Here is a 16,381-nt window from a genome sequence, read left to right on the forward strand (position 1 = left end):
CTAAGGACTTGTAGTAACATTTGCAAATCACATATCTGGTAGAGGACTTATATCCAGAATATATAAGGAACTCTCAAAATTCAATAATAAGAATATAAACAACCCAATAAAAATGGGCAAGAGAAAGTGTCCACTAATAGATAAATGGATAAAGAAAATGTGAATATATAGATAATGAAATATTAGCCATGAAAAAGAATGAAATCTTGCCATTTGTGATAACAAGGATGGACCTAGAAGGTATTACGCTAAGTGAAATAAATCAGAGAAAGAGAAATACTATATGACATCACTTATATGTGGAATCTAAAAAACTAAGGAACAAACAAAACAAAACAGAAATAGACTCACAGATACACAAACATGGATACCACTGGTTACCAGAAGGGAAGGGGATTGGAAGGGCAAGTAATATATGTGCAGGGGATTAAGAGGTACAAACTTCCACTTACAAAATAAATAAGTCATGGGATATAATCTACACCGTAAAGAATATAGTTATAATATTGTAATAGCTTTGTAAGGTAACAGATAGTAACTAAATTTATCATGGGGATCATTTCATAATGCAGAAAAATATTGAATGAGTATGATCTAAACCTGAAACTAATAGGATATTGTAGGTCAATTATACTTCACTTTAAAAAAAGAAATATTTATTTCTTTTAAATAAACTTTCCAACAGAAATGTTCCTAAGCCTCACAAGAAACCTAACAAGATATAACGGATAGCATGTTCTCATCAATCTAGCTATGTGACCTTAGAGAGTTTAAAATCGATGACCTCACTTTTTTCTTCTGCAAAATGGGAATAGTAGTAACTACCTTAAAATGTTGTAAAAATTAGACTTTGTGCATATATATCAGCATCTGTATATATTAAGTCCCTGTCATAGGTCCTAGTTCCTGGGAACTAGGTGGTAGCAATCAAAACCTTCTTGTGCTTATAATTACAGTGATTTCTTTATATAGTGCCTCCCTCATTAGACAATTGGTTCCTTGAAGGTAGATACCATGCCTCTGAATTCATTTCTGTATCCTATCCCCATTCCCAATTAACTAATGTATTGCAAAGTGCCTGGTACTTAGAAAGCCTTTTTTTTGTTTGTTTTCATTTTTTTTTTTTTTTATTTTATTTTTGGGACAGAGAGAGACAGAGCATGAACGGGGGAGGGGCAGAGAGAGAGGGAGACACAGAATCGGAAACAAGCTCCAGGCTCTGAGCCATCAGCCCAGAGCCCGACGCGGGGCTCGAACCCACGGACCGCGAGATCGTGACCTGGCTGAAGTCGGACGCTCAACCGACTGCGCCACCCAGGCGCCCCTGTTTGTTTTCATTTTAATAAAAGTAGCCTAGGGGTGCCTGAGTGGCTCAGTCAGTTGAGCATCCACTCTTGATTTTGGCTCAGGTTATGATTCTAGGGTCCTGGAATCAAGCCCCACAATGGGGGCTCTGCACTGAGCATGGAGCCTGGTTGGGATTCTTCTCTTCTCTTCTCTCTCTCTCTCTCTCTCTCTCTGTCTCTCCCCTTTGCCCCTCTTCTCTACTTGCATGCTCGCTCGCTCTCTCTAAAATAAAATAAAATAAAATAAAATAAAATAAAATAAAATAAAATAAAAATAAAGTTGCCTAAATGTATTCAATTTTTAAAAAATGGGTGAAAGATTTGACACTTTACCAAAGAGAAATATAAGCATATGTAAAGATGCACAGTATTTTTAGTTGTAGGGAAAGGCAAATGAAAACCGTAATGATATGCCCTGCACACCTATTAGAAGGGTTAAAATAAACACATTGTAAATGACAAGTGCTGGCAAAGTCTTGCCACCTATTGCTGGCAAAAAATGCCAATGTTACAGCTGCACTGAAAACGGTTTGGCTATTTCTTATAAACTTAAATATGTGCCCCACGTGCCACAGTAACTCCACTCTTACGTATTTACTCGAGTGAACCGAAAGCCTTTCTTTACACAAAATGTGTATACACACATTTACAGAAGTCTTATTAATAATAACCAATAACTGGAAACAGCCCAGATATCCTTCAATCAGTGAGTGGATGAAATGGAACACTACTCAACAATAAAAGGAATAAATGATTGATTCAGTGGATCCTAAACAGAATTTGCTAACTGAAAGAAGTCAGACCTAAAAGGTTACATTTTGTATGATTCCATTTAAATGACATTCTAGAAAAGGCAATCTATAGGCACTGTTAGGATAAGTGGTTGCCAGGAGTTAGGGGGGTTAAGTACAAAGTGACATAGCACAAGGGCATTTTTAAGGTGATGGAACTGTTCTTTCCATTGCTGAGCTGATAGGTACATGACTCTTTGCACTTTTTAAAAACCTACAGAACAATCCACCAAAATTAATGAATCCTACTCTATGTAAATCAGAAATAGAATGTGGGAGGGCAATTCAAGATAAAATGCAACATTTTGGCAAGTGATTCTAATTGCATTACAAATTAATCTAATTGCGTTATACACGAGTAACCACGTTGAAAGGTTGAGTAAGAAAGGAACTGACCTAAGGAGCTTTGGAAAACAGTGTTTTAACTGGATATTGTAAGGGTAATCAAAAAATTTCCAAAACACTGTGCTCAGGGCGCCTGGGGGCTCAGCTGGTTAAGTGTCCAACTTCGACTTATGTCATGATCTCACGGTCTGTGAGCTTGAGCCCTGCATCAGGCTCTGTGCGGTAGCTCAAAGCCTGGAGACTGCTTTGGATTCTGTGTCTCCTTCTCTCTTTACCCCTCCCCACCCTCGTGCTCTGTCTCTTTGTCTGTCTCTCTCTCAAAAATAAATAAACATTAAAACATACACACACACACACTGTACTCTAGTTGGTAAACTTACTTCTCTGGGGTATTAGTGAAACTACTTAAACTATTTGAATCATGCATACTGATTTGGGATAAATAAGTCTCTTGTAGATAAAGCAAGCCAGGTTTCTCGCTGGCAAAGAAAGTTATAAATAAGCACAAATAGTTATAAATAAGCTGGATTGGAATTGAAAGTATCAGTATGAACTCATGTGCTGTTTTGTTTTTAATTATATATACAGTTAGACAGGTACAGAAATAAATGCAGACATGTATGGATAAATGGATTAGTAAACATACATACATTTCCTACTCCGTCCACTGATAGAGCCTAGAAGCAGTGATATCCCAGTTATAATGGCCACAATCATTTGGTTTCTAAACACCATCCTTCAACAAAAAGACAGCTCTTTGGAGAAGTTGGTTCTAGTGCTGGAATACGTGAGATGGGTCTAGAGCATCTTGTGATGCCAAAGCTCCTAAAAATAAATAAATAAATAAATAAATAAATAAATAAATAGGCACAGAAATAAACACAATGTGGTATATACTAAAACAGAATATTAGTTAACCTTATAAAGGAAAGACATTTCAACACACACTACAACATGGATGAACCCTGAGAAAATCATGCTAAGTGAACCCAGCCAGACACAAAAGGACAAATACTGTATGATTTCCCTTATATAAAGTACCTAGAGTAGTCAAATTCATAAAGTAGAATGATGGGTTCCAGAGGCTGAAAGGAGGAGAAGATGGAAGTTATTGCTTAATATGTTTGTAGTTTCAGTTTCAGAAGATGAAACAGTTATAAAGATGGATGATGGTGATGGTCGCACAACAATGTGAACACACTTAATGCTACCAAACTATGTGCTTAAAATAGTTACAATGGTAAATTCTATGTTATGCATTTTTTACCACAATTAAAAAAAATAAGTTTATGAAGCAACTAACGTGAGGACTGATTTTAGAAAATATTTTGCCAAAGTTCATGGTTATTTATATGTTTAAAATTCTGCTGTAAATAATAAATTATACTCAAATTCCACCCTGAAAAAAATCACAGAAGTCAACCTGAAAAGAATACCCAATGGCTAAATACAGAACAATTTGAGAATGAAAATAAATAATGAAAAAATTGAATTTTAAGTCAAAGAATAGAATAAATATCCATGAGTCAATACTGATATAAATAAATAAGTAAATAAGTGGAGAAGAAGGGAAAACTTTTTTCTGCAAGAGAATTCCAATTAATAAGTGTATAGGTAATAAGGAAAATGGGAAATCTCCATTAGAACATCACAGTAATAAAAGCTGCCAGTAGGAACAACCAGTGGAAGCTAAAATGAATGAACAAAGGTTTAAGAGGAAATGGCATATTTGCATTAAGTATCAAAGTGTCCAAATACTGTTGATTAGAAAGTGAAAGAGAGAAATCTAGTAGACATCACCCTTCTCAAGGGATCAAGATTAACATCATAGGATGTGTGTGCTTCCTGATATGATCTGAGAAGTGCACATACCTCAGTGACATTCTTCCTCCAAAGATATGGCCTCATTCTAACCATGAGAAAGTATCAGTAAAACTAAATTGAGAATCATTCTATAAACTACCTGACTAGTATCCTAGTACTAATAACAAGGTAAAGGAAGGAACAGGGAAAATTGAGGAGCAATCACAGATTGAAGGAGACTAGGGAGACACAAGTGTTATGTACAATCCGGGATTCGATCCTGGAACAGAAAAAAGGATGTTGGTGGAAAGACCAGTGAGATCCAAATAGCATCTGTATCAGGGTTCAGCAATGTCAGTGTCTTTGTTTTGATCATTGTACTATCATTATGTAAGATGCTAGCATTGGAGGAAGCTGGTTGAGCTCTCTGTTCTATTTTTATAATTTCCCTGTAAGTATAAATTTATTTCAAAATTTATCTCAAACTAAAAGATTAAAAAAAAAAAAAAGAAGACTGAAAAAATACCAAGTCAGGGCAAGGAGTATACATTCTTGCAACCCCCTTGGGAATCTTTTTGGTACTAACTAATAAAGGTGAAAACCTACATATTCTATAATTTAGCAATTATACTTCTAGGTATATAGGATAGAAATTCATATATATGTGAACCAAAAAACAAGTACAGCAATGTTCATAGCAGCATTATTTATAATTGTGAAGGAATGTAAATAATCCAAATGTCCAGCAACTGAAGAATAAAAAAAATAATGTGGCATCTTTGTATACTGGAAATGAAGTACAGACAGCAATGTAATTTTGAGCAAAAGAAATCAAATATAAAAGACTACATACGTTGATTCCTTTTATATAAAGTTCTAAAACAGGCAAAACAAATCTGTGGGATTACAAATGAGAATGATGGTTACCTTTGGGGAGAAGGGTGGGGTAGTAATTTGTAAGGGTTACAGGGGGACCTTTTGAGGTGTTGGTAATATTCAATTTCCTGCTAGTGGTAGTGACAACACAGAGTTTTTATTACATTTATTATAAATTACTGAATTTTACTCTTATGGTTTATTGAATTTGTACCCTTATGACCTTCTACAGGTCATATACTCTAAGAAAAAGATTTAAATATTAAGAAATAAAGGGCACCTGGGTGGCTCAAGTGGTTAAACAACCAACTCTTGATTTCAGCTCAGGTCATGATCTCGAGGTCATGAAACTGAGCCCTGCATCAGGCTCTGCACTGGGCGTGGAGCCTGCCTAAGATTCTCTCGTTCTCTCCCTCCCTCCCTCTCTCTCTCTCTCTCTACCCCTGCCCCTCCCCTGCTTGTGTGCATGCACAGTCTCTCAAAAAATAAATAAAAATAATGATTTTTTTTAAAAAGATTAAGAAATAAGTATACTTTAAAAAAAATTATGTAACTGTGATCCACATTTAGTGCCTTGATTTGTGTTGGACAGATTTTCAAGGCTCAAGACAGGGAAGCCATTTTGGACACTTTTTCATGAAGACCTTAGAGTAGTATAGGTAGGGATGGGCAAGATGAAGCATGTTACAGAAATGACAAGGAAATAAAATTGGCAAGACTTAGTGTTTGACTGAAGGTGGTGAAAAATTTGGAACTTTATGCAGTAAGCCATAAAAATCTAATGAATTTTTCTTAATTGGAAAGGAACAAGATGGAAGTGATATTTTTGAAATGTTAATCTGTGTGCCACTCATAGGATATGCTACCTCCTATAATAATCATTTTTAGATTTTTTTTTAATATTTATTTATTTCTGAGACAGAGAGAGACAGAGCATGAGTGAGGGAGGGGCAGAGAGAGGGAGGGAGACACAGAATCAGAAGCAGGCTCCAGGCTCTGAGCTGTCAGCATGGAGCCCAATGCAGGGCTTGAACTCACAAACTGTGAGATCATGCCTGAGCCGAAGTCAGTCGCTCAACTGACTGAGCCACCCAGGTGCCCCTATAATCAATCTTTTTTAAGCCATGTCTCTGCTAGTAAGTAAATCACAAGCCTCTTGATGGAAAAGACCTGAATTTTATGTTTCCTTGTATATCTGGGGCTTAACTTTATGGTACACTACAGTGAATTTATTATTGTCTAACAAACACATATGATGATGATGTGCTACTGGACTGTGAACAGACAAGAAAACATCTTTGAAAATACATGAAGAAAATTACATTCAAACACCTATTACAATTTAAAAAAACTCTTACTATGTCATAAACTCTTATTTAAACTTGATAAATACACAGAGGGATATTTTAGTAACCTAATGAAAAATTATATACCTCAAAGCACTAGCTAGTCTTATTCCCAATAGTGAAGCAAGAGGGGCCCTCATAGTAAAAAAAAGTAATAACACAAGGGACAACTATTGATCATCATGAGTATTTATGATTGTTTCGTCAATGTAATGATATTTTCAAAAACAGATATAAATATTGGAAAAGAGACTACAATATCATTATTTGTAGGTTGATATGCTTACCCACCTGGAAAATTCTGAGAATTAAGCAAAAAGATACCAGAATAAAGGATTTCTAGAAGTTAGCCATCTTTCCTATTTATATTTTAAGCCACTTAAAAAAAATAAATACAGATACATATAGATAAGTGGGTTAAATTATTTACCTTTTGAGAGATACAGTGAGAGTTGGGGAGAGGCAGAGAGAGATGGAGAAAGAGAGAATCCCAAGCAGGCACTGCCAGCACAGAGCCCGACACAAGGCTTGAAACTATGAAACGATGAGATCATGACCTGATCCAGAACCAAGAGCTGGGCGCTCAACCAAACGAGCCACCCAGGCACCTCAGCCATCTTTTGAGTCTAGTATAAATAGCGCTTTCTCCATGAAGCCAAAGCCAAGGAAACAAGCGATGGTGGCAACGGGAGCAAAAGGAACCAACCTCCTCACACTTGTCACCTATAATTTATACATTTATTATCATCCATTTATCTGACAAATATTTATCACCTCTCCCTCCGTGGCCCTTCCGTTTCCTCCCACATGAGACCACCAATCTCCAAAGCTTGGTGTTTATCCTCCCACCTTTCTCTATGCTCACACAAGCCAATTCTACGAGTCAGCTTCTGTGATGCAGTAACAGGGGTATGGGAGGGCTGCTAGTTGCATCTAGTATCTATTCTGTCCACTGGTCATGGTAATAGAATTTTAACCTGTGCATATGCCACTAAAGACTATATTTCTCAGGCTTCCTTGCAGCTAGATATGGCTGAACACTGAGTTCTGCCACTGGGATTTAAGTGTAATATGTACCTTCTAGCCATGTTCTTAAAAGAAAGGAACATGCCTTCCCCTTCTTGTTTCTCTTTCCCAATGACTGGAATGTGAATACAATGGGAAGAATTGGAGAAGGCATGTTGGAGTTTGAGATGAGAGCTTTATGTTGAAAGTGACAGAACAATAAGATCAAAGGAACATAAACCTCCTGGTCCCCAACACCACTGAGCCACCTATTTATGTAAACTTTTATAAGGGAGGGAAACACTTTCATCGTGTTTGAACCACCATATGTTGACTGTTACTATGCTAACACAAATAATACAACTCTCGAACAAGACATGTTGTTCCCGGTTTTTAAGGAGCTCATGGTCCACCATGGAAGACAAACAAGTCATTAAAATGCTATTTTGTAAGTGCCATATTAGAGAAGGCACCAGGTACATGAAGCCCTTAAAGGGCAAAAAGCCTAGTCTACAAGGATATAATGTTTTTTATATGGCATCTGAAGGAAGGAAGCTGGAGTGGTATCTACTCAATCCTGCTTAAAAAAAAACTTCTCTAGGCTTCAGTGACAATACCCTTCTGAATTTCCTCCTCCTTCTATGGCTGATCCTTCTTTGTCCCTCCTCCCACACCAACTGACTTTTCCAAAGATTCTCGCATATATTCTCTCTCCGGGTGATCCCCTTCATTCCCATGATTATACACAGCACCTCAGTGCTGATACCTGCTGAGTCCAGCCCTCTCTTTTGAGCTTTAGACTCATATTTAATTGCCTACTTCACAGTTCCACCTGCATGTCTTACAAGCATCTCAATGCAGTATGCCAAAATGTGAACTCTTCTTTTCTTCCCTCCAACCCGCTCCTCCCACAGTCTTCTCCCTCTCAGTAAAGGTTATCACCATCCACCCAGTTTGCGAGAGCCAGAAACTTGTGAGTCATTCTTGCCGCCTCCTTTCCCTTGCCTCCCACACCCAAAACATCACCAAGTGTGCTGATACATTTCCAAACACTCTGTCTCAAATCCATCCACTTTCTCCAGCCCCATCGCTACCACTCTGCTCTAAACTACTGTTAATCTCTCTTCTCACCAATGGCTGTGTTCTAAATGAGTCTCACTTCTTCTGTCCTCTCAGTCCCATTCTTCACCTAATAGCCACTTCCGGATCTTTTAAAGGTACAAGTCAGACCTCTTAAATGTCCCTCAATGGATCCCATTGAATGTAAATTGAAATCCAAAATGCTTAACAGGAGGCACAGGTTTCTGCCTAAACTGCCTGGGCCAACTTTTCCAACCTAATCTCTTGACATTTACCTTTAGCTCCCCACTCACTTTTTTTTTTAATATGAAATTTATTGTCAAATTGGTTTCCATACAACACCCAGTGCTCATCCCAACAGGTGCCCTCCTCAATGCCCATCACCCATCCTCCCCTCCCTCCCACTCCCCATCAACCTTCAGTTTATTCTCAGTTTTTAAGAGTCTCTTATGGTTTGGCTCTCTCCCTAACTTTTTTTTTCCTTCCCCTCCCCCATGGTCTTCTGTTAAGTTTCTCAGGATCCACATAAGAGTGAAACCATATGGTATCTGTCTTTCTCTGTATGACTTATTTCATTTAGCATCACACTCTCCAGTTCCATCCACGTTGCTACAAAAGGCCACATTTCATTCTTTCTCATTGCCAAGTAGTATTCCATTGTGTATATACATCACAATTTCTTTATTCATTCATCAGTTGATGGACATTTAGGCTCTTTCCATAATTTGGCTATCGTTGAAAGTGCTGCTATAAACACCAAAGCTGAACTCTTTGCTGCCTCAGAGCTGCCCATTCTGTGGGGCAAGGTCTGCCCAGAACTCTTCCCGGCCCTCTCCTCAGGTCTTAGTTTACTACTTCCTCAGAGGACTTTCATATCCTCCAATCTAAATTATACCCCTCCATTTTCCTTTTGCATAGTACCTTGTTTTCCTGCCTGTGCAAGACTGCTCGTTGACTTCCCAAATCTACTCACCGTTTCTTTTGTAGTAATAGAATTTAGCTGTGCATATGGCTGCTCAGCTAAACTAGACTTCCCTCCTTTGCACCTAGATGTAGATATGTGACCATTTCCGCCAAGGGGAAATGCATGGATACGATGTGTACAAACACTGGGGCTTCCCTTTAAGTGACTGGGCTTATGCTTCCCCATCCCATGTACTGGGAATGGTGGGACCTAAAGGAGTCACCTTGGAGAGATGGAATCCATGTGTTATATGGATGGTGGGGACACACTAATAACCTTGGCCTGCCTACTTATAGATGGTTACATGAGAAAAAAAAATTTAATCATATTTAACTACTAGAATTTTGAATCTCTTTGTTATAGTCAAGGGACTTTGGATGGGATTTAAGTAGAGGAGTAAGGTCTGCTGGTAGCACATCCAGGAGGCCTGACACAATATGAGTGGTCTCCCATGGTATTACGCAGCACAGTGGGACTGCAAAGAAGTGACATAGGTCAGATGTTCTTAAACATTATTTGGGTTGCAATAGGAAAACTGATTGGATGAGAGCACACATTAAAGCAAAGAGGCCCAATAAATGGTGATTATAAGGTAGAGGAGAGAACCCATGGATGAGCTTAAAACAGGGACAGAAAACAGAAGACAAATTCCTGAGATATTCTGAAAGATGGTCTCCAGAGGGCTTGGTGTTGACTGGGTGTGGCAGGCAAAGTCATTGCCCCCTAGGGATGCCAACGTCCTCATCCCAGGAACCTGTGAATATGTCACCTTACAAGGCCAAAAGGAATTTGCAGATGTGATTAAGTTAAGGCTCTTAAAAATAGACTCTTAACTGTAGAGAAGAAACTGATGGTTACCAGAAGGGACGTGGGTGGGGGATGGGCCAAATGGGTGATAAGTAATAAGGAGGGCACTTGTACTGGGTGCTATATGCCAGTGATAAATCACTAAATCCTACACCTGAAGCTAACATTACTCTGTATGTTAACTAACTGGAATTTAAAGAAAAACTCAAAAAACAAAAAAGTTAAGGCTCTTGATAGGAGAAGACTATCCTGCTTACCAGGATGAACCCAGTGTCATCACAAGGATCCTTAAAGGAAGGAGGCATGGAAGGTCAGAGCCAGGAAGCAATGTCACAACTGAAGCAGAAGTTAGAGTGGGGGGCTCTGAAGATGGAAGGAAGGCTCCCTCCACAAGCCAAGGAATGTGAGCAACCTTGAGAATCTGCAAAGGTAAAGCAGAGGGTTCTTCTGTAAAGTCTACAGATGGAAGACACTTGAAGACACCTTGATTTTAGTTCAGTAACACCCATTTTGGACTTCAGACTTCTAGACTATAAGACAGTAAATTTGTGCTGCTTTGATCTGCTAAGTGTGTGGTAATTTAGTATCGCAGCAATAAGAAACGAATACAGTGAGTATGAGGGTAAGGGTGAAAGGGGCGTCAAGTATGAGGCACCTGTACAACTGGGTGGATGACCATTTGGGAATCCACAAGTAAGAGTGAGTGGGGAGGGGCAGAAGCCAACGAAGGGCTGATGTGGGACTCAGGGCCTGTGAAACAACCTACTGGACAACTGGCCACATGGATCTGGCACTCAGGAGAAAAGCTGCACCAGAGAAGAATAGGGAAGAGCAAGCACAGGGAAAAAACAAAAACAAAAACAAAAACAAAAAACAGAAGAAAGAAAGGCCTAGAACAAAAGACAGGTATTGTATACAAAGGGGAGTGGCTAAAGAGGAAAAGAAAAACCCAGGGGATGTGGGTCACAAAAATCAGAGGAAGGGAGAGTTTCAAGGAGGGAATAGTCAATGCAGTAGGTCCTCTCTTATCGACAGGGGATAAACTTTGAGACCCTGAATGGATGCTTGAAAAACAGATGGGGGCCCTGGGTGGCTCAGTCAACTAAGCATCTGACTCTTGATTTAGGCTCAGGTCATGATCTCCCGGTTCATGGGATAGAGCCCCATATCTGGCTCTGTGCTAACAGCACACAGCCTGCTTAGGGTTCTCTCTCTCCCTTACTCTCCCTCTCTCTCAAAATAAATAAACTTAAAAAAAAAGTGGTGAAAAAAAAAGCGCAGATAGTACCAAACTCTATACTCTGTTTTTTCCGATGCATACAAATTTGTGATAAAGTTTAATTCATAAATTAAGCACAGTAAGAGATAAAAAACATTAACCAATACTAAAATGGAACAATTAGAGCAGTATACTGTAATAAAAGTTATGTGAATGTGGTGTCTCTTTCAAAATATTGGATGGTACTCACCCTTCTTGGGATGATGAGAGATGATAAAATGCCTAAGTGAGGAGACAGAGTGAGGTGAATGATGTAGGCGTTGCAACGTACCATAGGCTACTATTAAGGATCATGTGCTTCCAGACCTTGGTTAGACCTCGGGTAATGGAAACTCAGGAAAGCAAAACCGCTGATAAGGGGGACTACTGTTGTGTCCAATGATGCTAACAGGTGGACAGAGAAAAGCAGATGATACCATTTGCATGTATGTAAAACCCCCAACCCTCCACATGTGAATATAGGTATTTCTAAATATTTCTAAGAGTGAAGAAGAAGGTCTGGTTAAGAGCCGGGGCCCTGAAGCTGGATGACCTTGGTTTGCATGTGGATTCCACCACTTAATGGTGTGACCTTGGTCAAGTCACTTAACTTTTACAGGCACCGGTTTTCTCATTTGTAAAATGGGATAATAACAGTAGCTACTTGTATGTGACTCTTGTAAGAATTAAATGAATGAATATATGGAAAGTGCCTGGCATCAGGGTAAGTCCTGTATTAGCTATTATTATTATTATCACATATAGTGATGTGTTTGCTTTGTTATTTAAGAATAAATTCTGGGGGCGCCTGGGTGGCGCAGTCGGTTAAGTGTCCGACTTCAGCCAGGTCACGATCTCGCGCTCGTGAGTTCGAGCCCCGCGTCGGGCTCTGGGCTGATGGCTCAGAGCCTGGAGCCTGTTTCCAATTCTGTGTCTCCCTCTCTCTCTGCCTCTCCCCCGTTCATGCTCTGTCTCTCTCTGTCCCAAAAATAAATAAAATGTTGGAAAAAAAAAAAACCTTTAAAAAAAAAAAAAAGAATAAATTCTGCCAAAGGAAATAGGAGACACAAACATTATAAGGGGGAAATATAAAACTGAAGTAGAAGCAAATAGTTTGTGAGAGAAAGTACATAGTATGTATGTGAACTGAACGTAGAGGAAAGGATAGAAGGTCCAAGTAGGCACCAAATACTCTTGATGCAGTAAACCTTCAGGAAGCACATGAGACACTCAATATTAGGAATAATACATTAAAATGGTTAAAAAGGCTAAAATCACCACTCACTGGTAATACCTGCATGGCTTCCACTTGTTCTTTGCCTGACAAATGCAGTTAAAAGCCACAGCTACCGGTCAGGCTAAATGGTGAGCAGGAACGGTGGCCAGGCACCTGGTTCCTGTGCCTCAGTACAGAAAGCATATGTTGGCTCTGGCACCAGGCATCTCCTATATGTCAAGTCCCCTTGTTGCACCTCAGTGATGGTCCTTGTAACCCCACCAACAACACAAGGAAGGCTGAATCAAGGAGAGAAGGGGAGAGAAAGGCACATTTCATAAAACATACCACCTCACGTGTACCCTATCCTAAGTGTGTTAATCTACCCTCTCTTTTCCCCCTGGTTTCTTACCCTGTATTGTAAATTGATTCAAAAAGCATATGACATCAACATCTTAATTTGGGGAACCTTTCTGTGCGGGGACCTCAGGGATAGCCCACCCGGCAGTGCACTTGGAAGCTAACCACCACACCCATTCAGTACCCCACAGGGGTAGGGAGATGAAGGGTAGCAGATCACTTTTCTTTGGTGCATGTGTGCATCTTATACTGAAAAAAGGAAGGGGCTGCCAGGAAAAAAAAATCCTGCCCAGACAGGGCCAATGAAAACAAGATTTTCTGCTATGCTGACCCTTGAGGCTATCCCGTCCTATTTGAAATAGAAACACCAGCTTACATCTCTAGGATGATTTGGCTTCACTTTTCAACATGGACCTGCCTTTGAGCATCTTTGGTTTAAGAACTACCCTATTTTCCTACAATTTGTTCCTGTTCTCCTTTCCCCCTCCTTCCATATGTAGCAGAGAACGTGAACGGTGTTAGATGTGGAATCTGTTCACTTTCCTCTCCCCACTTTTTAAGGTTGCTTCTTTAATAGCTAGACAGAAGAGGATGGTAATTCTATCACGATAGCTACCAACTGGATACTTTGTGAGCTGTCCGTTCCAATAATGCAGTAGGAAGCTGTCTAAAGGCCATGCTAGACCCAAATATCTCATTCTCTAACAACCACCTAATCTCTTTCATTTGAAATTTCAGCATTCACTGCCTTTAACTGTTTTGCTTTTCTGCAAAAGTACTGCAACTATATTTATCATGAGGCTAATGTCGCTTAGGCTTCAGAACACTTCCTGGGGTCCAGGAGGGGCTACAGTGACTTTGCATTCGTAATTTTGTTTCATTAATTTATCTCTAAATAGGGACCTCAAACCCCAAAGTTTCTCATCATTTCTCATCAATAGGATTTCGTGGTTAAATCCTGGAAATGAAAGAAGACTTCTCTCCCTTTTATTTAGTGATTTTTGGACAGGTCACATTAAATTTCAGCCTCGGTTTTATCAGTTCTAAGTAATAGTACTATCTGTACCTTTAGGACTATGGTAAGGTTAAATGGCCCTTAAACAGTGTTTCATATATTAGAAATGTTCATAAATGTAAGTTGCCATTATCGTTGCTGTTTATTGCCAGGACAAGACCAGAAGCTCCCTGAGAACGCTATGTGGCACCCCCAGAGCCCATCACGGGCTCACAAAAATACTTACAGAGGGAATGCTACCTTTTACAACCACTCCACTCTCCCCACCTTCCCAGCGGGTCTAACCAGAAATACAACTTGCATTACGTTCTTAGTGCGACACGCGCGGTTACCTCCTTCAGCAACGCGCCAGATACTCGGTAACACCTTCCCAATTTGAAACGCTGATGTAGCTCCGGTGTATCCTACCCCCGCGAGTCCAGGAACCCACGCCGTTTGCCTCCAGTCCCCTGCCCCCTTCCTCTCTCCCTGGTCAACTGAGGACAGTCTGCCACGCTCGGGACCAGAGGCTCTGAGATAGCTCCCTAAGAGCGTCAGCACTGTGTCTGCGCTTAATAAGCGCTCAATAAACGCCAAGGATGTAGATTCCCAAGCAGGCCGCCATCTCCTCCCCGCACCCTCCCGCGGGAGCGAGGCCTGCATCACTAGCCTGGGGAGGGAGCCGGGGCGGGGTGGGGTCGGCTGGGGTGCGGGGATAGAACCTGCGTCTGCTTTCCCCAGCCCCGCGCGCTTCCCCGGCAAGGCTGGTTCCGGGGGTCCCCCGGGGCCGGCGGGGCGGGCGGGAGGCCGGGAGGAGCTGCCGCCGACGCATCCGCCGCCGCCGCAGGAGGCGGAGCGCTGCACCTGGCGGCGGGTGCTCGGCGCTCAGCCCTGAAGCGGGTCCAGCTGGTAGCCAGCGGCGGAGGCACCCGGTCGTGGAGGAGCAGGAGGAAAGGTCGCCCCGGAGGGTGCGCTCGGTTCGCCGCTGCGGGTCGCCGCAATCGGCCCGCATCCTCGGCCGCGCCCCGCCCGCCGCAGCCCCCGAGGAGCCAGCGACCCGCCCGAGATGGTGCGCGACGCCCCGACAGCCGCCGCCCCGGCGCCCCGAGCCGCCGCCCCGCGCCGGGGGGAGATGGCTCCCCGCGCCCCGCGCAGCTGAACGCCAGCGCCGCCCGCAGCAGGTGAGTCGGGGCCCGGTGCGCGGGGAGGGGGCGGTCGGCGGGGGCGGCCCAGCAGCCCCACCCAAGCTTTCCCCTGCGGGGGCCGGGCCTGAGGGCGGAGAGCCCCCCTCCGGCGCGCGCACACCTGCTGTCGGGGGAAGGGGGCCTCGGGGGCGCTGCTCCCGGGGCGGGCCGGTGTGGGTGTCTCGGTTCCCAGTCCCGCTTGCCCGTCGCTCCCTCCCCTCGGCTTCTGTGTCGGCTGTCATCTTTATAGGGCGCTGGGGAGGCAGCAGCCGGCACCCCCGGCGCCCGGCGCGGGCAGCACTTCCGCAAACGTAACTGGAGTAGGGAAAACAAAGGCGCTGCCGGAGGGAGCCCTAGCCGGGCGCAGGCAGCAGCAGGGGGTGGGGGTGGGGGTGCAGGCAGAGGGCTGGGCCCCGAAGGCCAGGCCATTCTCCGCCCGCTCCCACCGGCGCCCTTGCCATAAACATCCTTGGGGGAAAGGAGGAGGCGAGAACCTCCAGACGGCCCCAGTGAAAGAACGTGGCCGCCCGTGTGCGGGGAGGAAATTGACAGCGTCTGATTCCCCAGGTGAAAAAATACAAAAATATACCTCCCCCGCCCCCCCCCCCTCGCACCCCACCCCAGGCCTGCTACCACCTCCTGCTTCTTTACTTAACTAAAGTCTAACATGGTGTAACATGTCCCTAGAGCTCTTGGAGGTGCTAATGGGGGTTACTAGCCTTTCTCGGTCCTATTTATTCCCTACATAGCTCGCTGTTAAATTTAAGTAGGATACTGAAAAATTTCAAACGCAACTTACCCCTTCATCTACCTCTTCCCCACGTAGAGAGACCGGTGGGTTAATTACCCTTAAGGCAGGTACACGGTGCATTTTGCCTCTCCCATACACATTCACAGCCACAAACATTTCCTTTTCATCCAAAAATATTTAGTAAACATCTTACAGAGTTCCTGGAGCAGAAAAAAACCCTGCCTAATTGTTGTAAGAAAAAACCTTAAATTAAGG

The 16,381-nt window shown here is 42.3% G+C and overlaps 2 protein-coding genes across 3 annotated transcripts in view; one reads left to right on the forward strand and one right to left on the reverse strand.

Annotated features, from left to right (window-relative positions):
• Nucleotides 1–1,325: 1,325 nt before the first annotated feature.
• Nucleotides 1,326–15,976, reverse strand: LOC112848672 (uncharacterized). Its single transcript, XM_086719144.1, has 2 exons — nt 15,497–15,976; nt 1,326–3,307 (listed from the first exon to the last, which is right to left on the reverse strand). Exons 1-2 carry the CDS (start codon nt 15,802–15,804, stop codon nt 3,196–3,198), a joined length of 420 nt encoding a protein of 139 aa, XP_086575270.1. The 5' UTR covers nt 15,805–15,976; the 3' UTR covers nt 1,326–3,195.
• MFSD6 (major facilitator superfamily domain containing 6) overlaps nt 15,234–16,381 on the forward strand; it is a 79,618-nt gene continuing 78,470 nt past the window's right edge. For both annotated transcript variants that reach the window (XM_025912181.2, XM_086719137.1), the window contains exon 1: nt 15,234–15,372. The gene's annotated coding sequence lies outside the window, so the exon portion shown is untranslated. The remainder of the gene's footprint in view (nt 15,373–16,381) is intronic.

The sequence above is a fragment of the Puma concolor genome, chromosome C1 (genome assembly GCF_028749965.1).
Source record: "Puma concolor isolate L17-30 chromosome C1, mPumCon1.1.hap2, whole genome shotgun sequence".
In the NCBI taxonomy this organism is placed as follows: domain Eukaryota; kingdom Metazoa; phylum Chordata; class Mammalia; order Carnivora; family Felidae; genus Puma; species Puma concolor.